Genomic DNA, 25,857 nt, shown 5'->3' with positions numbered 1-25,857 from the left:
TTGTGTCTACTTTTGTAATCTTTTTGGTGTTTTGTTGATCTTTGTCTCTCTCCCTTTGTTAATACCACATTGTCTTGATTATTTTAGCTTTGTGATAAATCTTAAAAACAGTATGATTCTTTTAACTTCTGTTTTCAAAATTGTTTCAGTTGCTCACTTGTTTGCCTTTCCATTTAAATATAAGAATGACCTTGTTGATATCACTACAAAAGAGCTGGTGAGGTTTTGATTAGAAATCTTTGATATAGTATAGGTTTTTTATGAGTTTATCCTATTTGGGGTTTTCTTAGCTTCTTGATTTATGTGACCCAGTTTGGGAAGTTGCTATGCATTCTTTCATTTTTTTTTTTGAATTATATTCTTGTTGGAACTCTGATAATAGAAATGTTAGATAATTCTTGTCCCACAGGTCCCTAAGCTTTGTTCATTATTATTTTGTTTCGTGTTTTGGGTTTTACACAGAGTGGATAATTTGTATTATTCTCTTCAAGTTCATTGACTCCTGCTTCCACTAAGTACATTTAATATGTTGAAAATTTTGGTTATTATTCTAATATTTCCATTTGCTTTTTTTTTTTTTTTGGTACTGGGGGTCGAACTCAGGACCTTGTGCTTGCGAGGCAGGCAGCGGAACCACTGAGCTAAATCCCTGGCCCAACTTGCTTTTTTATATCTCCTATTTCTTATTTTAACATTTGTGCAAGATTAGCATTTTATAATAGCTGCTTTAAGATTTTTGTTACATAATTCCAACATTGATATCATCTAAGTCTGGGCGTTTGTTGATTGACTTTCTTCTCCAAGTTGAAATTTTTGCAATACTTTGTCAACTAATTTTGGATTGTAACTTGGACATTTTGAAATTTATTTATAGATTGAATCTTGTCTAAATTCTAGAGCAAAGTCAGACTTTTAGTTGTAGTAGGCAGTCAATGTGTTGAGGTTTAGGATGCAATTACCAGTCTGCCCTCTGTGAGCAATGGTTCCAAGATCAGTTATTGTGCAGGTCTCTTTAGATATATCTTGGATTTATGCCACTCTGTCTGAAGCTTAGGAAGTATTCTGTTGGATAGTGTGGTCCTTGAGGTTTTTTGTTGTGTTGAGTATGGTCACATCCAAGCATTAATGATTTGAGGGAGATCTTCACGTTCATGAACAATTTTATTAGGTTGCTCTCCAGGGCTTCTTCCCTTCCCAATCTCTGCACTACTTCCTGATTCTCTGGCCTCCCTTTGTCTATTTGTCTTTTGGCCAGAAACTTGGGGGTGCTAGATACTGTACTCCATTGGTTGCTATTTCAATTTTTGCAGTTGGCCTACATTCTGACCCATGTGAGTCACGTGCACTACCCTTTTGAAGCCACAGTTCTACCAATCAGAATGTTGAACTTTCTTAGAGTGGAAGCTTCTATAGGTTTCCATAGATAACTGGCCACCATGAAGGGATTGCCTGGGGGAAGTCTTGGGAACCAATAGCAATCCCTTGCTCTAATGAATATAACTACAAATGTGTTAACCTTTTGTGTTGATGTCTAGAATTCAGTGTGGCCTGTGTATTAATTATTGCTCAAAGGGAACAATAGAACAGATAAGCCCTATGAAGCTGAACAACATTATGATCTAGCTTACTACACAGAATGGGAAACCAGTAATGCCTAACACACAATTCTCATATTTTTAGAAGTGATTATCACATTTCCAAAAGTCCACATGGAATGTGGTAATTGCTTTGAAGCAAACTAGTGCTTGTATGTGAATCTGAATTCATTTGCTTTTAAAATACTGTGGTTTTAAAATACTTGTGTCAAAATTCAGTAAGAAATTTGTTTTGTATGGACTTATTTTCAATCCTTTAGCTTTAGCACTGGCTGGCTTACAAAAAGAGTATAATTCATTTTAACAATCCACACAGAACTATTTTTCAAAGACGATTAAAACTTATTAAAAAGCACAGTTCATTCATTTTTTTTCAATGAATTTTGTGTGCCTACTATGCCAGGCTCTATGCATTCAAGTTTTATCTCATTAGTACTCTTCTTGGATATATGAATTTAGCAAATAAAGTTGAAACATACATTTGAATGTTGTAATGTGCTAAGCCTGGGCATTAGATTTTTTTAAACTTATAGGCAGGGCTAGATTAGCTAACAGAGTACTTGATGAGCTAGAATCCCATTAAAGTACTATTCCTTCCTTCCCATAGAATGAAAAGTAGTAAGCTGCTGCCATCCTGTTCACATCTTCTGAATCTCTTGAATTTGTTTGCTCCCCTGTTTTTGCTGTTTCTCTGGTCTAGGCTAATGAAAAGATTGGTTATTATCCTATCAAGGCAACTGACTAACAGGCAAAGAAAGGCATTAAGAGTTGCCAGTTTTTCAGAGGGAGTTGTACTTGATAAGCATTAAGGACTCCCTCAGGGTCCTGAGCTGGATGTCTGAAAATGGACACTGGGAAGCTTAGTCTGTCAGGGTGATTTGTTGGTGCAGTGTTGTCAACAACTTGCCTAAACCTGTGAGTAAAGAGAGCTGCTGCTCTGAGGAGGTGTCTAAAGACCACTATAAACGGACTGGGCGGGAAGGTAATTCCAAAAAAATTAAGGAAATGTCAGGAGTCCCCGGCAGGTGCTGGAGACCTAAGAAGTCAAAGTGCAGTACACAGCAGGGCCTGCACAAGGCAGTCAGGAAGCCAGGCTAACCAACTGCTTAAAAGGCCTGGGGAAAAGTCAGATTCAGCAGAAATTCCTTTTACTCCTTGCTAAGCAGAATTGTTTTTGTGTGGGGAGTGATGTGGGTCTGAAGTGGAAGTGACTTAAATCTGGGCATGGAATAGATGGGAAGCAGGCAGTTCCCAAATGTGATTCTGCTTGCAGTCATCAATGAGGTTCTGCAATAGGGCAGTGGGCATGGGAGAGGTAACTAAAAGAGTTCAAAGGAAGGGAGACTTTGTATCAGGGAAAGGATTCTGGAAATAGAGGTAGCAAAGACAATGTTTAGATTTCTGAGAGTTCTGTAAAGAATTTGAACAGAAATTTAGAAGATATGAATGAAAAGAATTTTTTTTTCTTTACTTTCAACATGTTGCTTGTAGTTTTGTTTTTTGAGGCAGAGTCTTGCTATGTAGTTCATGCTAGCCTTGAACTCACTCTGTAGCCCAGGCTGGCCTCAAGAAAGCAATCCTCCTACCTCAGCCACCCAAGTGCTAGGATTACAGGTGTGCCATGCCCAGCTGTTGCTTGTACTTCTGCCATGGATGAGACATGGAAGCCCCTGAGGCACTTTATACATCTGGACAAAATAGGATGTGAAGCCAAACGATTAGGAGCTGTAGAGATATGAAGCACATGTAACACACATGAGGAGTCCAACAGCAGACATGCTGTGGATAAAGTCCTCCCCCAATTTTTTGAGACAGGGTCTTGCTATGTATCCAGGCTCATCTCAAATTTGTGATACTCCTGCCTCAGCCTCCTGAGCTGGGAACACAGGTGTGTACATGGCTGGCTTAGATAAAACACCATGGCTGGCTTGGATAAAACCATTAGTATCAATAAGAGTGACAGTAAAGAGGCTACTTCGCTAAGTATCTTTGAGACAGTGGTGTCTGGGAGTTATTTTAAAAAGGAATTGTTTCTGATTTAGAAGGAAATTTTAGAAGAGACACAGGCTCAAGTCAAATGCTTTAGTCTTCATTTCATGTAACACAAGATCACACAGAGTGAAAGGGTAAAAGAACAATTTGGAGTTAATAGAAATACCTAGAAATACTTTGCGACATGGTTATGAGATGAAGTGATGAATAGCCACAGGAGGCTCTGCTTGGTGTAGACATTTCTAACCTCTAACATCTCTCATGAGTCATGCTGTTTCCTGTCTCTGAGAATCAGTCTTTTGCTTTCATTCCTTAATATTCCTAGAATAGTTCCTACCTTTTATAACTCTTGTTCCTCTGCAGTCTATTCCAGTAACTTAATTAAACTATTCTTTTCCATTTATTAAGGTGATGAGATAAAATCCAGGAGAATATTTTTAAAGAGAAATTTTATTGAAAAGAATTTTGATACAGTTGTTCATGATTCTTTTAAAATACATCTGAAATTAAAATACAGATGTGAATGTGCAAAGTAGAAAAAGTGAAATACACATTAGAGATTTGTTGTATTACACTGGGCAAACCGTTAAGTGGCTACATTAGCCTATTCTAACCATATGTGTACAGTCTCCACTGTGATGTTCCCATTTAGTCTTGAACAAACATTTTTAGAAACGTTTTGATACCATAGTACTCACCAAAGGAATCAAACCCAAACCCAAACTTGATCATTTGTTTAAAAACCATTAAAAGCAAGGAGATAAAGTGTTGTAGGGCTGTTTAGAATATATGTACTAAGGAATGGATCTGGCATTTTTCCATTCAGAATATTTCTACTATAAAACACCCATTCTATTTATCAAACTAGAGAAAGTTGGGGGAAAATTCACAGGTGGGAAAAATATCAAGTTGTTGCTGTTTGAGGAAGCACTGAAATTACTTGACAGACTTTAAAGGATGTGTCTGGTTCAAAGTAGAAACTTCATAAAGGATGATGCACAACATATGACCCATAAAACTCAAATGCTAAAATTCATAATGAAGCCTTTTTTTTTTTTTACTAATATAAAGTAGAAGTTCTATCATGGAAGAAATAAATAAATTTTAAAATAAGTGAATAGAGGAATGTCCTACTAAAATTTAGTATTTGGAGAACAAGACAAAAAAGGTAAGAAATATTCTGGTAATATTAGAGTTTTTATAGCAGCACCTTCAAGAAATACCCCTAAAAGAGTTCTGGATGACAACATATCTGTGGATAAAATAGCAGACTACATAGGTACTTAAAGTAATATGAATATGGCAATTTTCCAGAAAAACTAAGGAGACAACAATGTAATTCCTGATTTGGTTACACAAAATACAAAAATTCAAGTTACCCAGATTGCACACACCCAATTCTGTCAAATTCCTGTCCAACAATATGCAAAACAGATAACACCAGCATACTTACACTGTTTGTATATTAGAAAGAATGAGCAGCTCACAAAGGCTACTTGGAAAAAAAATAGCCAAAATGAATATAAATTCACCTACTTGTGTAAAAATGCCAAAGAAATGCTGAGGTGTTTTCTGAAATAAGTAAATTACTGGTTTTACTTATTCCCTAACCCTTACTTTTATATCTACTGCCACCTACAATAATCTCTATTTAATCAAACATTCAGTGAGCATGTCATGGTAAATTCAGGCTATGTTTGGGGATAAAGGAATGTACAAGGCAAAGATATTCTCCTTTACACCACGATCAAAATTCCAAATACTAAATCTTCAAAGCTGTTGTGAAAGTATACCTTAGATTTTTATTTATGAAATAGATTTCTTTGCTTTGAAAAGGTATATATAAAATGTAATATAAGTCAAATCCTAATCCTTTCACCTGGAGCACAAAGTTCTTTGTACTTCTTGGAAAACAATTCCCTACTAATGTAAAGTTCACTTCTCTGAGATGGTGCTCAGTTTTTCATGCTGACACAGTCAACCATGTTGTGAACTGGTACCTTAAGCAACTTACTCTGAGTGCAAATGAAACTCTACATTTAAAAAATGGTTTTATTGAATAAGGAGTTCTGATTAGTCTTTTTACCCTGCATGGTTTTAGATCAATGACAAAGGTAGGAAATAAGCCTAAGAGTGCAAAGAAAGAAGGAAAGAGTGTAAATAGATTATAACAACTGTTACCCCTGTATCAATTTTTGCTAATTGTTCACAGTTTTCTAGCAGAGCGTGTTTAGAACTATTAGAACTTCTTGAAAATATTTTCCCCCCCTTTGGTGGTACTGGGGGTTGAACCCAGGGCCTTGTGCCTACTAGGCAAATGCTCTACTGAGTAAGCTGAATGATACAAAATAGTCATCCGAAAAAGTACTGGATTTTGAGTCAGTGTCCTACCCTGGCTAGTTCTCCTTCAGGCATATCATTTCACATTCTTTCCACATAGCTTACTGATCTAACAAGAGAATAAGAATTCCTTCCTCCTGTATGATGGTATGATAATTAGAAAATATATTCAGAAATACTGTCAATCATAAAATCATGCAAAATTACAAAATTCTTTAATACATATGTGAAGATTAAATATGGTAATGTGCAAAAAGCCATGACACATACTTAATAAAGGTTATATATAATTTGAAGTCAGGAAATGGGTAATCATAAACCAAAAATGCACTCATGAAAGAAGTTCCACTTATTTAGCTGTTAAATAGAATTGTACTTTTCTGCCAACCCTTACTTGATAAAAAACTTCACTGTCTTTGAATCTAAAGATTCTATGGTAGAGATCTGAATCATCAAGGCTTCTGGGAGAAATCATATCTTGAAATAATCTCCCACTAATAAAACTTTCAATGAATGTTTTTCAAAGGATAAAAAAATTTCCCCCTTTTCCCAAGGTTCTGGTGAGTTGGAGAATAATTTTTCAAAATTGGTGACTTATTGTAAAAAGAAGGAAAATAGCCTGAAAAGCTGGAAGTAGTGTTTTAGCATCTGGAATTCTGATAAAACTTCAAACTTTACTGAATTAAAAAATTTGTTCTATACAATATTGAATGCCTATTTTTGCACAGGTTTGAGAATTTGAAGAATAAGAAAGCTTCCCCTAATAAAAAAGCAAACTGGCAAGACTGAAATGATAGGACCTGTGAATCAGCCTGGTTTCTAAAAGGTATCACCTCACAGACTATAAAAAATTAAGGAAACTAAGCAATCCTTATGAAGCTTGGGCAGTTAACAAAAAATTCACCCATGTGTTAAAAGTATCCATTGTACAAATCAAATGTCATTATTTATCGTTTAAGTCAGGAACTGGCTTCACAAGAGTAAAAAGTTAAAAAAAAATTTTTAAATAATACTAAAGAAACATGAAATAATCTAAACTTCATAATTAGTTATGAAAAATGAGACAAAAATCCCATTTATAAAGTGCCTTCATGTACCAAAAATGGAGGTCATATGTCCTTTATTTACAAACAATATTTAATCCACATTTACAGAAAGGCGAATATTACACTGGAAAGAAAGCACAGTAAAGAACTACAGTACTGATGTGGAGTCAGAGGGGCTGAATTTTAGCTTTGGCTTTGCCGAGGACTGATTACCTCTGTGACCTTGAGTAAGCAACAGCTTTTCTGGGCTTCCATTGTCTCATCTGTAAACTGAGAGCACTGACTGCTTCTAAGCATGGTTCTTGCTAAGGTGTTTTCTGTTAAGCAATTAATACTTACAAATCCCACCATTATGTGTTATGTAAAAACTTACTCCATAGTAGATAACTTATTCAAGTAGCATTTTGAGTTAATGATTTGACTACTTTAGAGAGGTACACAAAAGTCAGCAGTATTTTGGTTACTGGTGTAAATGTGTAGGCTTTAAAGAATGCTGAAGCAGTGACATCTGTCACCACTGTCTTATGCCTCTGCTGTGTACTGATGGCACCGATGATGGCACCAGGAACACCAACCTACAGATAACTAGATACTGTTCTTCACACAGATGTATGCAGAGTTAGCAAAGTGAGTGAGTTGCACATATATAAGCCCATCAACTTAAGTAATATAATGGATTTTTTTTAAAAAACAGTATATTTCCATGAACAACACAATTATTTTTCCAAGGGTATTTTGTTTTTTCAAATACTGGCAAATTTATACTCAGATATAGATTTTGTTTTGTAAGAGGTAGGTGAATTTTAGAAACTTCTGAATTTATTTATAACCACTATCAGGCGATGTTTCTCAGTGAAATATCCATGTTAGTGATACATCTGTGCCAAGAACAATGATAGACAAAGTATTTCCACAGAGAAAAAAATTGCTCTTCCTCACTAATTTTTTGTTTTTGTTGTACACACAGGTAAACTGTAAAGCACAAATGTTAATGCCAACCTGTTAGAGAATCGTACCTGGCAATCTCTTGGTAACAAGTGCCAAATTAGTGTCACATCAAGCACTCTATGCCTTGTCAAGGAACAAAATTCATGGATTTGTGCAGTGAGGGAGGAGCTAAATGAAGTGATAACCTATTTTGGCAAGCTTCACTTGGAATGGAGGGCTCAGTGAAAGGCAGAATTGGGTCTTCAAGATGCATTAGTAAGTTTTACAGAACATAACAATTATGTTCATATGTGAAATGTCAATACAGTTACACATAATTAGTTTGTAAAGGCACACATCCAAAATCTCTGCCTTCATCTAACCTGTTGTTTTCTATAATAAGCCAAAATTCATGGAATATCCCAAAGTTCTATCAGACTTGGTAGTGGCTCAAACTTTCAAATGACTACTTACTTGTAATGAAAAAGCAATATCAGTATCAGGTCATGTGCTTTTGTACTTTCCCTCCTAAAAGACTTCAACATTTATTACAGTTAAACACAATTCACTGCACAGATTTTTAGTTTTAGAATGCCCAGGAAGTAAGCAAACATAGTTTTGAAAATATCTCCTTATTTTTTTAAAAAAAGGAGACTATGGACATTTCATGGCAATTTACAGTTTAGAAAAGCATGAAGAAAGTGGTGTCATTTTCCCAACATAGATAGAATAGTTCATAAACTGTAAGACAGAAGTGGTAGAATATACTTTAAAACTCAGCCAAAAGCAACAGTGAGTTTTGCCACCTTACTAAAAAAGTGCTTTTTATTGATCTATACTCTAATTAGTCATTTTTACCCTGAAAGGCCTTTTCCTCAACAATTTCAATTTTTTAAACTTAAAAGGCATCTATGTTACAGTAAAATGAAAAACACTGGGAAAATATGTCTCCAAATAAATATCTTTTCATAAAACACAGGGAATACTTAAGTATAGTGTTCAAGCACTTGACATCTCAAATTGCAATTTTATTTTTCAAATACATAAGAACACAGAAAATATATTTATTTCCTTCTAAGATATCTGTGTTAAGAGTTTCTACCTCACCACATTTGTTCCATACCTTTAAGAGTTCAAACTCAACCAAACCCTGCCACAGGATTCCTGAAAACAATGGTATTCATGTAAAGCTTAAACAGGAAAACATTGTATGACTTGGCATTTGAAGAATGAAAACACAAAATAACTGTCACAACCATTTCTGCCTGTGGTCTACAATGCCTCTTCCAGTCATTAATAAAATGTATAAAGATGGCAAGGAGAGCTATAGAAAAATTTATCATAGACACAGCTTTTATAGAAATTTGGAATTTAGAAATTTAGGTCAAAACAATTTTCCCACTAATAAATGCATTTGTAAAGTTTTGAAAACATAGTTCACAAAGAAATTTAATGTGATTACTGAATTTGTTTTAAAAAGATAACACATTCTTTGATGAGATAAAACAATAAAAAACTTTTCATATACTTACACCTATGCTGAAGTACACAAAAAGACAATCTGTATACTAGCAAGTGTCTTATTTTGTACAGATTACAGAATAGTCATTTTAAAAAAAATACACGACCTTTGATGGTAAAATTCTATGCTGGCAAATACATTTTCTAATGCAAAGGCACTTTGAAAACCCAATATGGTTTGGTTCATAAGTTTGCAAGGTACAAACAATTTAACAAACATACGATTACACTGAAGAACGCCAACAACCGTGACATTATATATAAAACATATTTCCATTTTTTTTTTTTAATAACACTGGTTTTGTGGGAGTAAAAGCAGTGATTTCCAGCAGCTTCAGATGAAGACATTCCAGATGGTTGGAGGCTCACAATCTGAATTTCTCACTGGCAGGGATGAGAGGATGGGGCATTTGGCATGAAACCTCCCTCCCTCCCTCCCCCATAAAAGAACAAGCCAACACCCCAGAACAAAACCAGAAACCTCAGAAATCAGAATGAGGAATGGCTTGGGGGGAAGAGCACAAAAGACAAGACCAAAAGCCCAGGAGATAAGTTCTTCGTTGTGATCCCTTGGCTGTGAACTTCCCACGGAGTACTACCTGGTCTACTTGATGCTAGGAATTCTGATAATTTCTCTACAGAGCTGGGTACAATATTTTGGATTGTACAGTACCAGAAGAACTTGGTCCAAAAACAGTAATTTCATTCACTACATGGCAGCAAAGTCAATCTGTACATAAAGCTGTCTCACTCCAGCCTGAAAAGTAAAAAAAAAAAAAAAAATTACAAAATCAAGATAACAATATATTTCAGTGGATCCCTGAAATTCGTGGAGGTTATGTTCCTAGAGCACCCTCAAATTGTGAAAAACTGCAAATTTCTGATACGGTCTGAAAAAATCCCTATTTTTATAATTTAAATCCTAAATATACCATGTCTCCCACGGTTATGTTAATTTAATAAAATGCTGTATCAATGAAGCTTTAGAAGACGCAGGGCATTTGGTGGCATCTTAGGACTTTTAGAACAAAACCTAGAACACTAGAGATAGCTACAGTGGTACAGCAACCTGTTATGATTTCAGGAATGCTGGTGCATTTTGGGAAGATGGGTTACACGGCAGCAGGCAATCAGCAGCAAGGAGAACTGAATAATGCTTTTGAATTGGCTACTTGCAAACCTCCCACCAAAAAAAAAAAAGAAAAAAGAAAAAATAATTATCGAGGATATTTCTGGTTTCCGTGAAATTGTGGGGGTTTCTGCGTACAATTACATTAGGTTCTAAGAAAAAAATCCTCCAATGACTGAGGCTGCAAACTCTGAACTGTGACTGGGCGGGGGTGGTAGTGGTATACTGTACACATTTCAGAGGAGTAGTAGAAAAAAATCTTGAAAGTGGCTGGGCATGGGGGCACACACATGTAATCCCAGCACTCGGGAGGCTGAGGCAGGAGGATCGTTGTCCTGGGCTACAAAGTGAGTTCAAGGCCAGTCTAAAGTACAGTGAGACCCTGTCTCAAAACAAAACACCAACAGAAACAAACAAAAAACCCTTGGAAGTGGAATTATTTTTCTCTTCTGTGTCTGAGAAATAATTGATTTTTATCATCATCAGAAAATTATTTCAGAAACAAATACAATTATAAGCTACAAAACCATCAAAAAAAAAAAAAGGCATGGTACTGGTTACATGTCCTGTTCAAGTGGTATTAGAGAAGTGGGGTACTTCATCTACCATTCTGTTAGAAGAGACTGGTTAGTATTAAAATTAAGTCATCTCAGTCTAAATCCTCCCTTGATAAATGATCAATACATACATTTAATAAGTATAACCATCTATTGGTTAATTATTTTGCAATGCATCTCCTCTTTCAATTTTGGATAGAAAGATGCTACTCAAGAATATTGCTCTCTACAATGTTCCCTATCTCCTGTTTATTAATTTTCCTTAATTGCATCATTTCTGCTAGTATAAAAACACATTATAATTTCTTATACCTTAAAGAATTCTTCCTTTAACCTATATCCTCTCCTGGTACAATCCCTGCTCTTCTGGACAGCAAACATCCTCAAAAGACATGTCTGTTTATTTGCTGTCTACAATTCCTTTTCCCTTCTCTTGAAACCATTTCAACCAAAATTTACCCCCTGCCACTTCCCCAAATTGTTTGTCAAGGACACCTCCAAGCTGCACTTACTAGTGCTCAGGTCTCAATCCTTACTACTTAACCCATCAGCAATAATACAGGCGATCACTCCCCTGCCACACTTTCCCCACTCTTCCAGAGAATCTTCACTGGCTGCCCTTTTCCCTCATTTGTCAATCATTCTCAGTATGCTTTGCTGGTCTTCTTCTATCTTCGAACATTAATCAATGAAATACTCAAAGGCCCAGTCCCCAGAACTCTTCTTTTTCTGTACTTGATCCCTAGGTATCTTATCTCCAACCCAGACTTAAAGTACTATCTATATGTTGACATTTCCCAAATTTATATGTCTAGACTGACACCGATATCTATTTGACAGTTCTACTTAGATATCTGTCAAGCATCACAACCCAGCTAACCAGAACTGTTTCTGCCCCTCAAATCAGTTGATCCTGTAGTCTTTTATAGATCAATTCCATCCTCAATATAGCACCACCTAAACACCTTACTCTCACACCCAACATCCAATGCATTCACAGAATCTGTTGGCCTTACTTCCAATAAAATGCAAACCCAGAATCTGACCACTTTACCTCATCTCCATGGCTACCACCCTGGCTGTATCAATTCTTGCCTAGATTTTATAATGGCCTCTTCTCTGTTTTTCACACTTCTGCCTTTGCTTTCCATGGGTCTCTTCCCAGCAGAGCAACTACAATGACATTACTCTGATCAGTCAAATACTTCAACAGCTCAACCTTCTTAGTCCTTGGAAGCTCAGAGTCCTCGTAAGGGCCTACAAAGACCCTCATAACCTGCCTCCTGACTCACATCTCTGATATCATTGTTCAATCTTCCTCAGCTACATCAGCGTTCTGCTTGGAACTGTGTTCCTCAAGATAGCCACATCACATCACATCACATCACATCACATCACATCACATCACATATTCTCTCTAGTTCCATCCCTCCTTAGGTGTCAGCAAAGGCTTACCCTGACCAACTGATATAAAATACATTCACTTCACTAGTCCAAAAACAATATTGTGCATTTATTGTGTCCCAGGTGATATTCTGTCACATAGAAATACAAAAGCAAACAAAACATAAAAAATATTCTTGCCTCCACACGGTTTCTATTCTATTGGGGGCATGGGTAGGAGGAGGTAAGATGATGAATACAGAAGAAAATATACTATGTCAGATAATCTATATGCTATAAAAAAAGACAAAGTTTAGTACAAGAGGAGGTAAACACCTCAAGTGTCCCAGTCTTACCTTGATCACCTTAGCAAAAACACTTATCACCCTTATATTACAAAAGTTACTTATTCACTCATTATTTGTTTTCCTACTATAAAATAATCTCTTCAAAGAAAGGATTTTTATTTTTTTCATTCCCAACTCCCAGAACATTAAGTAGTACCCAACATACATTAAGTGATCAATAAATAATGATTGAATAAACTGAAATTCTACTAATTTCCTTCTTTAAACCAAAAATTATTTTCAAAATTAAAACAAATTATCAGAAAAAGAAGCTTTTGTTTTCAATACCTTAGGATGAAAGGTAAACTAGAATTTTTAAAGCAAAGGCAAAAAACATAGTAGATGGGCTCTATTAACACTGCCTTCTTACAGCAATTTCTAGGCTTCTCAAAACACTGCTTTCTCACATGGATTTTCTTCTGGTTGGGACTCTGTGTTATACTACCATGCCTGAGAGAAGTCAGGATCTCTATATTAATGGATAAAAAGTTAGACAGACCCAAGAAGCTTGTCAGCACAGAAAATATACATTAGCCGTTCTGTCTCGTTTAATAAAAAAAACAAAAACCCTTCCTGTGGTAAATCAAAACTATTGTTCAAAACAGAAAATGTCTCTACTAATAACTCCTTTTTGCTTAAGGGGCTTGTGGTGGAAAAAAGATAAGTATCTATATGATCATTAGCTAAAAATCAAAACCAAATCCCAATTTTATTTTAGAAGTATTAATAAATGCTAACACTGCTTATTTCACAGAACTGTTAGTCATCCAATATTCATTAAGTATTTAAAAAATCCTTGCTACACACCAGGCACTGTTATAAGGATCACATGTGAATGTATGAGAAAGGACTTCATGTTATGAAAGCTATTATAAATTATTCTGATTGATTACAACTGTATGATTTGACTTATTCAAACCAGATGACCCCTGAAATAACTGTACTTGGAAATTGTTTTGCAAAATTCTTGTATATATAATTTTAAGAGAAAACAACTTTTACCCAAATAAACTGTCTTAACATCTTTTCTCTTTTAGCAAAATGTTTAATGAGAGTAAAATGGGCAAATTAAGTTGGGAACCTTTTATTGTGTCTGTCATTTTTCTTTCTCCTAGCATTAACACAGTAAAGATAGTAATAAGAAATGAAGTAGCCCAAGGCAATAAAAAAGAAAGAAGAAAAACAAAGAGGCTAGATAAATTATCTTTGCATAATCATGAGTTAATTACTCAAGCTGATATCAGTCCCCCAGGGGCAACAGCTTTTCACCAAAGCTCAACCTAACAACAAAAAAAAGTCATTTTGCTTCATCCATCTGTCCCAATGGGGACAGCTTCAAGTTCACCAGATTTCCATTTTCCTCTCTCAATTTCCTTCAAAGTACAGAGAAAAGTATAATTTCCAAAAGAACCCTATGGTAAATTACTCATTTCCTAAATGCAAACTAGGTTGTCTATAATTTATTCATGTCACAAAGACATGACAGGTTTTTTTACCAGATGAAAACTGGTTCCATCAAATATTCTAACACTAGAATGATACCAGGAACCAGAGGCTGGCTGAAAGGTTGTCCTTAGAATGTGAAAACAACCAGTTACTTTGAACATTTCCACACTCCTTAAAATAAAAAGCCAACTTTGTGCCACAGCCTTATTATACCTTCAATAAATATTCATTGTTGTGGACAGGAAAACAAACAGGAAGGTAAAACGCTAGAAAAATAAACAGGAATATGACTATAAAGAGTTACTGGTTTGCTTGTACTCTATCAATCAAAAGCCATGGAAATTTTCTACTTTGAATGCTTAAATATGTATTAATCTTTATTCCTTTCAAATGAACTCTTGAAAAACTGACATGTAAACATTTCATAGTTAGCAAAATGGTTGAGTGGATGTGACTAAATTCTAAGTCAAGAACAATAATGTGGGCCTGAGTTGTCATTTTCTGTAAACTGTCTTGTGAGGCCCAATTAATATGTTAAGTGCCTTTCACAGTGCTTGGCACCTGGTGGGCTCTTCATAAATGCTAGTTGCTGTTACTGTTGCTGCTACTTTTATTTCCACTACTATCAACCAACTGATGAACAGCTAAACCATTTGGATTCATTTAAAAACAACAAGTCTAGAGAAGTGTTGGCCTTATATCCCGTGGCTGTTTACTCCAACCTCTTCATGAGACTGATTTTTGGTGGACTTCAAGTACAGAGGATGAAGAAAGTTAAGGAAAAGATGGATAAGAAAAAGTCTGTAGAGCCTGGAAGCAAAATCAATACTTACAAAAGATTCAAGGCCTTTACAAAAAGGGCGGGGATAGCAATCCATATGGAAAAGGGTAGTTCTGTCTACTTCCTGCTCTTTCCTCCAGCAGAGAGAACAAGGCTGTGTGAGAGAGTGAAGGGATAAGGAACACAGGAGAGTGACAGAGGTGGAGGGTTTCTGAGACAGAAAACTCCCACATGGATCTGTGAAGAGGCTTTCTGGTTATCAGTGTTAACTTTCATTCCAAAGCCAGGGAAGAGCACCAAAAGCTGAAGCTGGAAGATAGAGGCTTATGACTCACTAGGCATAATGGAAGAGAAAGGCAGAAGAGAGGAAAAGATAGAAGAGATGAAGGTAGAAGTTCTCTGGGGGAGTAAGTATTATATATTTGGCTTGACTATCTGTTGTGCTTTGTGGAACTAAAGAGGACGATGAACCTCAAGGATATCCTAGATTTTTCTTCCAACACATTTGATTTTTCTTCAAGTGTGTTTCCTTCAAACATTATTTCTAAAAAATTTAGGATTATATTTATAATTGTGAAATGTGTTATTAAAAATTTACAGTCCCGGCCACCATCCCAAGCTCCTAGGGCAGAGATGGTGAGCCACACAGGTGCCAGAAGCACCACCACCCCCACCACCCCCCCACCACCACCCCCCCCCCCCCCCCCCCCCCCCCGTGGAAATGAGAAGAGATGTAAACAAGCCTCAAAAACAGACTTCCAGATCACCTACAGCAACCCCAAAGAGAAACAAGATGGAACAATCTGATACTCAACCATCTGGACTCTCTGAACTGGCAACAAAAGAGGATCTGGGAAAAATGAAATAATTACTCAGATAACAGCAAAGATTTTGCTCATGGTGCAAGACATGATTAATAAATCTAGAGAGGACACAGATAAAAAAATAGAGGATCTGAGGAACGTGATGGAATCCCAACATAGGAAACAAATGGAATCCATAAAACAGATGCAAACAGATTTCCACGAGATTAAAAACTCCATTGAAAGTCTGTGCAGCAGAATGAACCAATGTGAGGATAGAATTTCAGATATAGAAGAAAAGATTGCAATTAGTGACCAGGAAAAGAAAAATTGCTTTAAAATTGTAAAGGAACATCAGAAATCAATCCAGCAGCTGCTAGACGATGCAAAGAATAACATAAGACTGATTGGAGTCAATGAAGAAACAGGAGAGAGTGCAGATGACATAAAAAAACTCTTCACAGAAGTGATGGCAGAAAACTTCCCAAGCAGGGGAAAAGAACTTGACGTACAGATAAGTGAGGCATATAGGACTCCAAATAGCCTTGATCAAAAAAAATCTACACATAGGCGTATAATAGTTAGGATTCCAGAAATCTAACAGAAGAACAAAATTCTACAAGCAGTGAGAGAAAAGAAACAAATCACATACAAAGGAAAGCCCATCAGAATCACAGCAGACTTCTCAATGCAAACCCTCAAGGCAAGAAGAGCTTGGAGTGATGGATTTCAAGCCCTAAAGGAAAACAGCCTCCAACCCAGATTGATGTACCCTGCAAAACTATCTTTCAAAATTGATGGAGAAATAAGATACTTTCATGATAAAGAGCACCTCAGGAACTTCATGAATATCAAACTGGCACTCCAAAAAACTTTAGACAATACCCTAGGAAAAGACAATGAGGATCATAACCCCAGGAAACCCAGCAGAATGAATCCATTGGGTGTGACAAATTAAACCCAAAGGGGGAGAATCCAACAAAAAGAAAAAGTCATGACAAGGCTTTTAAAACTTTTGACTTCATCTCCCTAATGAGTGTATAATTCAATCTTGTTATTGTACTGATTAGTATTTTTCTGATTCTAGAGTTGCACACCTTTCCTTGTGCTATACTGGCTATTTATCATCTTCTTATGTCTACTTTTTAATTGGGTTGTCTATTAATGAGCTCTAAGAATTCTTTATATATTCTGGTCATAGGTTATATGCATTGTAAATATGGTCTGTTTAAGGACTACTTTTCATTTTAATGATGTCATTTAAAGTTCTAAATTTTGATGGAATCTCATTTATCAATTTTTTTCTTTTAGACATCATGTCTTTTGTATACTAGGTAGTTCTTGCCTACCCTGAATTCATATATATTTTCCCTTATAATTTCTTCTTACAGTTTTATACTTTTAGGCTTTCTTATTTAGGTTCATAGATCCCTTCAAGTTATTTTCATGTATGGAAATAAAGGGTTGAGGTTAATTTTTTATATACGGATACCAGGTGTTCTAGTGCCGTTTGCTGAAAACACTATCTCTTCCTCAGCTCTTGAATTGAGTTTATATTCTATAAATTGCTAATGTTAAATAATCTTTCAAAACTCAGTGGACCATATATGTGTGGTTCTATTTCTAGATTTTCTGTTTTATTCAAATGATCTATATGTCTTTTCTTACATCAACACTGCCTTGATTACTGTAGCTTTAGAATAAGTCTTAAAATTAGGTACTAAACGTCCTCCAACACTGTTTTTGTTTTTTTTAACTTTTCCAGGTCCTTTGTACTCCTACATAACTTTTAAATTTCAATATCCAGTTCTTCATTTATAGCAAGTATACATAGACCTGAATTTTTATATATACCTTGTGTTTTCTAATCCTGCTAAATCCAAATACAAGTTCTAGGGGCTCCTAGAGATTTCTTAGTATTTTCTCTGTAGATGATCATTTCATATAAATATAAAGATTTTGCTTCTACCTTGCCAATCCTATCCTAATTGTGTCATTTTATTGCCAGACTATTTTGGTGGGGACTAGGTTTCAAAGTTTAATGGACAGATAAAGAGTAAGCATATTTCCCCTTGTTCCCCACCTTAAGGAAAAAGCATTATATCTTCTCCATTCATATAAGGTGTTCTTGCTGGAAGTATGGAGTACATGTCTTTAATCTGTTGAGACGGTTCTGTTCTACTTCTAGTCTCCTGATAGCTTTGACCATGAACAGCTGTGGAATTTAGTCCAACACTTTTTCTCCAACTAGTGACAGGATCATATGGCTTTTTCCTTTCCTCCGTTAAAATGATGACTTTTGCGGGGTGGATCTTCCAATGCTGAACCAACACTGCCATCCCTGTAACAAAACCACTTTCTACATCCTGCCAGATCTGACTTCTAAGAGTTTGTTTTGTTTGACAAATTTTTATCTATGTTCATATTTTTTTCTTCTATTATCTTTATCCAGTTTTAGGATTAGCACAATGTTGAGTCCCTAAAATGAGGGGAGAAGTGTTCCTTCTTTTTTCTGCTTTAATTATTTGACATAATTTATCCGTTAAAATGTATAGGAGCCTGCTGTTGTCACATAGGTAGGCTTTCAAGATAGGAATATCCTTTCTTTAATAGGTGCTATTTAAATTTTATATTTCCTCCAGAGTTAGTTACATTAATTTTTCTTCCAAGGTATTTCTTAGGAGTTGTCAAATTTATTTCAAAACAGATTTTTGAAATATGTTTTCTATATCCTTTTAAATTCTGTAAAATCTGTGGTAATGTCTCCTAGATCTTAATATTGTAATTTAAAAAATGTATAACTGATACTGTGTAACAGGAAGAAAAGGTCTAAAGGAGCAGCAGAATTGGGTGGGGTAGGGGAAAGGAAAAAAGGGAAAAGAAAAAATATGAGAAAAGGAAAAAAATGGAAACAAAGTCTTTGCAAATTGGGAAGAATGGAGAGGGTGAAGGGAGGTCAAGGAAGGGGAAAAAAAAATAAGAACTAAGATACTCATGTAATGGTACAAGATCTCAATGATGAATATAACTGTATTTTATACCAAAAATGTACCAATAAATTTAATGTGAAAAAAAATTTACAAATGATATTGGCCAGTTTAAAACAAAAAATATAAAATGTTCAATTGCCTTCCTTAATCCAGTATCCTACTTTACAACCATTTTCTTTTACCTGTACATATATTAAACACAAAAGACAAACTCTCCATTTCACCAATTCCCAACTGATAACTCATTTAAAAACTTTTGTGCATAGAGAGAAAAAAAGATTTTTAGTATACCAACAGAAAATCTTATAGTTATCATTTAATTTATAATCCCCAAGGACCTAACCAGTGAAGTGACTTCCAACACTTCATTTGTATTATTCTACATTCATACATAGCAAGTCAACTTCTTTTTAGCAGTTAAAAAGTAACTGGTAACTCTGGAAAATAAGATTAAAAAGGGTAATACCTAATGTTCAGTTCTAAAATAGTCACAAAGCTATAGTGTTATAAACAAAAGAGAAAGTTGTAATTCTCAAAGTTTAATGTTGATCTTTTCAGATTTTTTTTTCAGTTCTAGATATTAAACCCAGAGAGTTCCTTAGTCCCTGCCTTTTGAAAAAAATAATATTTTTAGCCAGGGATTTAGCTCAGTGGTTCTGGCACCTGCCTGGCAAATGCAAGGACCCAAGTTCGATCGCGGGTACCTTTGGTACCTTTGGCGCTTGCGCAGCAGGTGGCGAAACCACTGAACTAAATCCCCGGCCCCCCGAAAAAATAATATTTTTGAAACAAGGTATTTTTAAATTGCTCAGACTGGCTTTGAACTTGAAATCCTATTGTCACCCTCCCATGCAGCTGGGATTACAGATATGCACCAGCATGCCTAGCTCTTCATCTATCTATCTATCTATCTATCCATCCAACCATCTGTATCTCCCCACCCCAAGTATTAGAGATAGAACCTGAGGCCTTGTGCATGCTAGGCAAATAGCTCTAACACCGAGCCACATTCCCAGTCCCCTTTTCACATATTATTTAACCAAAAGCTATTACTTAAATTATGATTTAAGATCAGTTATAAGATAAATACCAAGACAGGTGTGTCGGGGCACTCCTTTAATCCCAGCACTCAGGAGGCTGCAGCAGGAAGATTGTGAGTTTGGGGTCAGCATGGGATACATAGCAAGTTCAAGGCTACCCTGAACAACATAAGACCCTCTCTCAAAAAACAAAATTAAAAAAGGAAGATTATTAACATAACAAAATATATAACATTATTGAAAACAATTCTTTTTTGGGTTGTTAAGATGATGAGTATTTTAAATCTTTATACAATAAATATATCTAAGGCATTAATATGATTTTTTCCCTTAAAAACAGAACAATTTGTATTTTATTTAATCTGTGAAATTTAGAAAACTGAAAATTTAGAAAAAATTAAACTTATGTTTTCTGAAATCAAATGAAAATGCTATAGCAAGCCCTGACATATATCATACCATAAGAAAACGTATTACTTGGGTATAAGCAGAAAAGGAAAATAAAATTTTAACATCTAAATTTTGCATATGTGAGAGCTAAAAAAATCATTAAAATCATAAAACTATAAAATCACTAAATATGAGCTCAAAGTCATTGGTAGGGTGCTCCCCTTGCCATCCCTCTATCCAAGGGAAAAATGTGTTGAACTCTCCTTTTTGTAAGCCTCAATGGGAATCTTTGGTTTCTGAAAGGAACGAAATAAACAAAATTGCCATGACTTTGGCTGATAAAAAGGCTTAAAATATTTTGCAAGGCTTAAATATTCAAAACCTAAATGTAGTTTCCAAAACCAAAGAAGCAGCTGAATAAACTTATAACTTCAGCCATCTTAAAAACCAAGATTTCTAGGGTTACAAGAACCTCCCTCTACCTACTTCAATTACAACTTCCGCAGTTCCTCAGCAGAGATAGCTGCTCACACATTTCTCAGCCTAGAAACTGCATTCCATTTCAGGCAGAAAATGGTGACTCTGCCACCATATTAGGAAAGTGTAGGACAGTGACAGTGAACTTTTCAAAGCCAAATGCCCAAACTGCAACCGAAAACCCACTTATTTATCACAAAATGCCAACACTGCAATTAAACCTGAATAACAAGTTTTTAGTTTAGAAAAAGCAACTTGTACATTAACATCTTTTGTCTTGAAAAATAAACAACTTGCATGCCATAGGCAGCCACCACTGCCTAGGATATTCCAGAGGTCTACAGAAACTCGTATTACTAGGATGGAAGAACATACCAGGGTAAAGAAGAGAAAAATGATCCAGAAATGGTAATAAATAGATAATTGTTTGACTCCTTGTCTTCTTACCCCTAAAACATGGAAGAGGTAAGAGAAGGATTCAGACCTACCGGGAAAGGATTCAGACATGCTGGGAAGCTCTTGCATGCTTCATTATGAAAGTCAGAATGATACAGACTTATACATAGTGTCTGTTAAGAAACAAACCGAGTTTCCAAAATTCTGGAAAATATATTTATAGTACCAGTAAATTATCCTGTATGCAAGTCTTATATGCATGTCTTGATTGCATAGAAGATTAGGATTACAGTAAATCCTAATTACACATAGGATTATGTCATTAATTCATTCCTCAAGGAACTTAATCATACATGTCCTTTTGTTAGACAAGAGATTAATTTATGCTAATATCCTGAATCTAACTAAACTATATATTATGTTCTGTCTTCCATATCTGAAGACTTGATGAAGGTGGGGTAGGGGAGGGAAGTAGGGAGGGAGAGAGAGATGGAAAGAGAGAGGGAGAGGCTTCAGAGAGAAAGTCACACAAGTGAATTGGACCACAATGTTAAACTAGGGTTTTGTCCACAGAAAAGCAAACAGTCTGGTGGGGCTGGAGTGTCAAGTACATGGCAACAAAAAGCAGGAGAAAGATTTGAAAAGTTAAATGGATCATGCTAGAAAGTTTGGGTTTTATTCTGGTGCCAATGAGGAGCCACCAGTTTTTATTTTTCAACAGTTATTTTGAAAAATTCTCAAGTCAAAAGACTAGTACAAAAATACTCATCTATATTCACCAGTTGTTAATATTTTGTCACATTTGTTTTAGTTATCTCTCTACATACATATTTATCTGTAATCTTTTTATATTTGCTAAAATATCTGTAAATTAGACATCCTGATACTTTACCATTGAATCATTAATATGAATCACTTAATTCTTCTTAAACCACAATATCATTATCATACTCAAAAGATTTATCATCTGTAAAATCATATTAACTATTATATAGTTCATATTCATATTTGACTCAACATGATGCTCAAAACATTTCATATTTGGAGCATTTTGGAGTTAAAATTTTCAAATTAGTATAGTTAACTGGTAAAGTCTATACAAATACTATTCCAAAATTTAAAAACTATGAAATCTGAAATAGTTTTGGTCCCAAGCATTTGAGATAAGGAATACTCAACCTCCATTAAGAATACTCAATAGCATACTAAACATTTTTTGGGGGGTGGGGGTAAGATATGGTCTTGCTATATAGTTGGCCTTCCACTCACTATGCAGCCAGGGCTGGCCTCAAACTTGTGGCAATCCTCCTGCCTCAGCCTCCTGAGTGCTGGGATTATAGGTGTGTGCCACCACGCCTGAGCAACTATTAAATCACACAGAAGGCAAATCACAAAAAAACTTCATAACTGACTTTTAGCTAAACCCACTAATGAAGTATTATTCTAATTCTGAATCCTAGTTTAGAATTTTTTTGCTTCAATCAGCATTTACCATGTCTTATACAGTAGGAAGTAAAGGAGAATCTACTTTTTCTTGAAGGAAATCAAATCAGTATAAGTAAACTGGAATTAAGTTCCCTAAGAATATTGACTAAAATAAAGGTCTCCCATATTTGAGAAAAATTGGGAGAAAAAGGAGTGTTATGCTTTCTTTATTGTACAGTGGCCTATATATTTAGCATATGAAATAATATTTTTAGAGATAGTTGATTCAATAAGTTTTAAGACTCTTAAAAGAAGCCAGTAACAAAATCATACCTGAGTAAAAATATTATGCGTTTGGCTTAAAATCCACCTAGCATCAGCATCAGGTGCTACTACTAATTTTACAGTCCCAATGTAAACATCAGAACATAAAGTCCAGAAGTGTTGTTCTTGTAAACTGTAAACTCCCTGTAACTCCTGCACCTGAAAAACAAAGGGAAGATATTATCATCAAAATCAAGTGAAGTGTGTAGTATCCACCCCTTCAATTATTATGCAACATATCAGTAAACATGTAATCCACCCTCTGGGTAAAAATGGAGAGGAAAATGTTTGAACTGACAGATACCTATGGAACACTCAGGTGCCAGGTGATACCATGACAAGACACAATTAAAATGAAAATGGAAAATAACAGATTTTTTAAACTATAAATGAAAATCTTATGAATACTATAGGAATCCTATGAATAACACTGAATGTATCAATATATGATTGTACAAAATACTACAACTAAGTAGATCCCAAACGGTCTCATTGAGACCTTCACTGTGATCAGCCTAATCCAAAATTAGTCCAACATATCTCTACTCTGGGAGACTAGACTTAATAGTTCTTTCTAATTCTAGCCTTGCACTTCTTCCATCTATTCTCTAAACAGTAGCCCAAGTGAAAGCCCATTAGTTTGGGTCAGATGCTACAATTCCTCTCATCAAATTCCTCCAATGGCTTCCAGTCTTCCTCTGAGTTCAAACAATGCTTTTACAATGATTTACATGTCACAGGGCCCCTCTTTGTCCTTAATGACCTCATCTCTTTCTATTCTTCCTTTCTGTCTCTTTCATCAGCTCTTCCAGGCTCCTTTCCATTCTTTTAAAAGCCATGCACATTCCTGTCTCAGGGTACTCAATATTCCCTCTGCCTGGAGTATTCTTTCCATATTTCTACATAGTTCATCTTGAGTCTTTACACAAATGTTATCTTCTCAGTAAGCCTTTCTCGTGTCTGGCACATAACATCTGGCTCCATAACACAGGAGGCATGCACTCATTCATATTACAGGTTAAGCATCCCTAATCCAAAAAGTGATGGGTCACAGTCAAAATACAGGTGTACTAAAAATACTATATAAAATTACCTTTAGGCTATGTGTACAAGGTGAAATAAACATTAATGAATTTTACAGTTAAGACTTTGGTCCTACACCTAAGATATATTATGTAGATGTAAATATTACAAAATCTAAAAAAATCCAATCCGAAACACCTCTCCTCCCAGGGATTTTCTGATAAGGGTTACTCAAACTGTTCTTACACTGCTTATTGTCTACTCCAGCAGAATAAGTCAAGGGACTTACTTGAATTTTCAATTTTCAATTCTTATACAGTACCTGACCCAAGTCAGTGCTAAGTAAACAGCAATATTTATTAAATTAATAAGACTGTAATTTTGAAAACCTACACAGAATGGATACATTTCTGGAAATACAGGAAATGTGCTAAGAGAAAGCAAAGAAATGTGAAAGTGGAAGGAACATTAAAAACTGAATTGGTAACCAAACTCTTTTCAAGGTGATATGACTGTCTTAGTTTTTGCAGAAAATAGAAAATAGCTGCTACCTTGTATTGGTAAGAAAAAACCTTGACTCTCATAGTAGATAGACAATAAACTATAAGGTAATTTCTCTTGTGAATTAAATAAGATAAATCCAACAATGTAACTACTTAGTATAAGTCATTAGTCATAACATGTAATGGCTAAGTTGGGTTTATCTTAAGAGGGAAAGAAAGGTTTAACATTAAGAAAATCAAAGTTATTCTTCAGTTGATGAAGTAAAGGAAAAAAATCACAGTCATTAAATGTATTTATTAAATGTACTGTAATGACAACTATTTACAATTATGATTAGAAGGATATCTGTCTAATAGAGGTTACCTAGAAAAAACCTACAGAAAATATTTAAGAACAAAATCTTAGATGGATTCCCTTGAGGATTAGGAAAAAGGTGACGATGTCCAAATCACTGCTACTGTTCAGCATCTCTTTGTAAACCTGGAGAAACTGAATTAAAATCAATACTCAGAAGTTGAAAATAAAGGTCAATATGTAAAGATCTTTATACAAGTACAGAAGTATAAAAAAAGAAAGGACTGGGAGTGTAGCTCAATGCAGACCATGTGCAAGGCCTTGGTTCAATCCCCAACACCAAAGAAAAAAAAGAGAGAAAAGAAAGAAGGGTAAAGAGGGGGGAAGGGATGCAGGAAGGGAGGGAAAGGGGGGAGGGAGAGAAAGAAGCTACTCCATGAATGGGTTATCGTCACTGGAAATCATTAAGAAGCTGCATGACCAACCAGATGTCATAGTGGAGATTCTTGCAACAGGTAGAAAAGTCTGGACCAAATGAACAGAAGATCCTTTTTTAATTCTGAGATTCTCTGATTTTTATGTAATATACTTGGGAAGTTAACTAAAAAAGTTTGATCTTAAATGTGTCAAAAACAGTTGTTTTACCAGAATTTGAGAAATGCAGATGTTATTTTCTAAAAACTCCAAGAAAGTTGATGGAAAATTTAAGACAAATTCTCTTTTCCTTCTCTTAAAATTGAAAAAAAGAGATCAAAGTAGATTTTGTCTTCCTTTTTTAAAACCCTCATAACACAGTGGTTTCTTTTTCATTGTTGTTTTGAGATAGGGTCTTACTGTACAACCCAGGTTGGCCTCAAATTAACGAGTGTCCTGTTTCAGCCTTAGTGCTGGATTACAGGTGTACATCCACCATGTCAAGTGACACAATAATTTCAACTGATCATCCCTCCACATTTTCCTAAGTGGCATTCTCTTGGACTGATCTACTGTTAATGAAATCTATTACATTCTTGTAATTATCCTACAGTATCTACCTTAAGGAATAGTTCCTGTGGGAAGTGAATTTTTAATATCCCCCTCTCTTCCACAATTACAAGACACTCATCCTGCCTTGAAATTTTAGCAAG

General features: G+C 35.3%; 1 protein-coding gene across 3 annotated transcripts in view; it reads right to left on the bottom strand.

Annotated features, from left to right (window-relative positions):
• Positions 1–7,021: 7,021 nt before the first annotated feature.
• Slc30a7 (solute carrier family 30 member 7) overlaps positions 7,022–25,857 on the bottom strand; it is a 100,068-nt gene continuing 81,232 nt past the window's right edge. For all 3 annotated transcript variants that reach the window (XM_021247855.2, XM_087213197.1, XM_087213198.1), the window contains 2 exons: positions 22,919–23,068; positions 7,022–10,178 (listed from right to left, as the gene is read on the bottom strand). In XM_021247855.2, coding sequence (XP_021103514.1) covers positions 10,131–10,178; positions 22,919–23,068 — 198 coding nt within the window. In that variant the 3' untranslated portion in view covers positions 7,022–10,130. The remainder of the gene's footprint in view (positions 10,179–22,918; positions 23,069–25,857) is intronic.

Source organism: Heterocephalus glaber, unplaced genomic scaffold, assembly GCF_053883595.1.
Source record: "Heterocephalus glaber isolate CG9 unplaced genomic scaffold, H.glaber_assembly_v1.0 deba00001442, whole genome shotgun sequence".
NCBI lineage: Eukaryota > Metazoa > Chordata > Mammalia > Rodentia > Bathyergidae > Heterocephalus > Heterocephalus glaber.
This window is presented reverse-complemented; position numbering and strand designations above follow the sequence as displayed.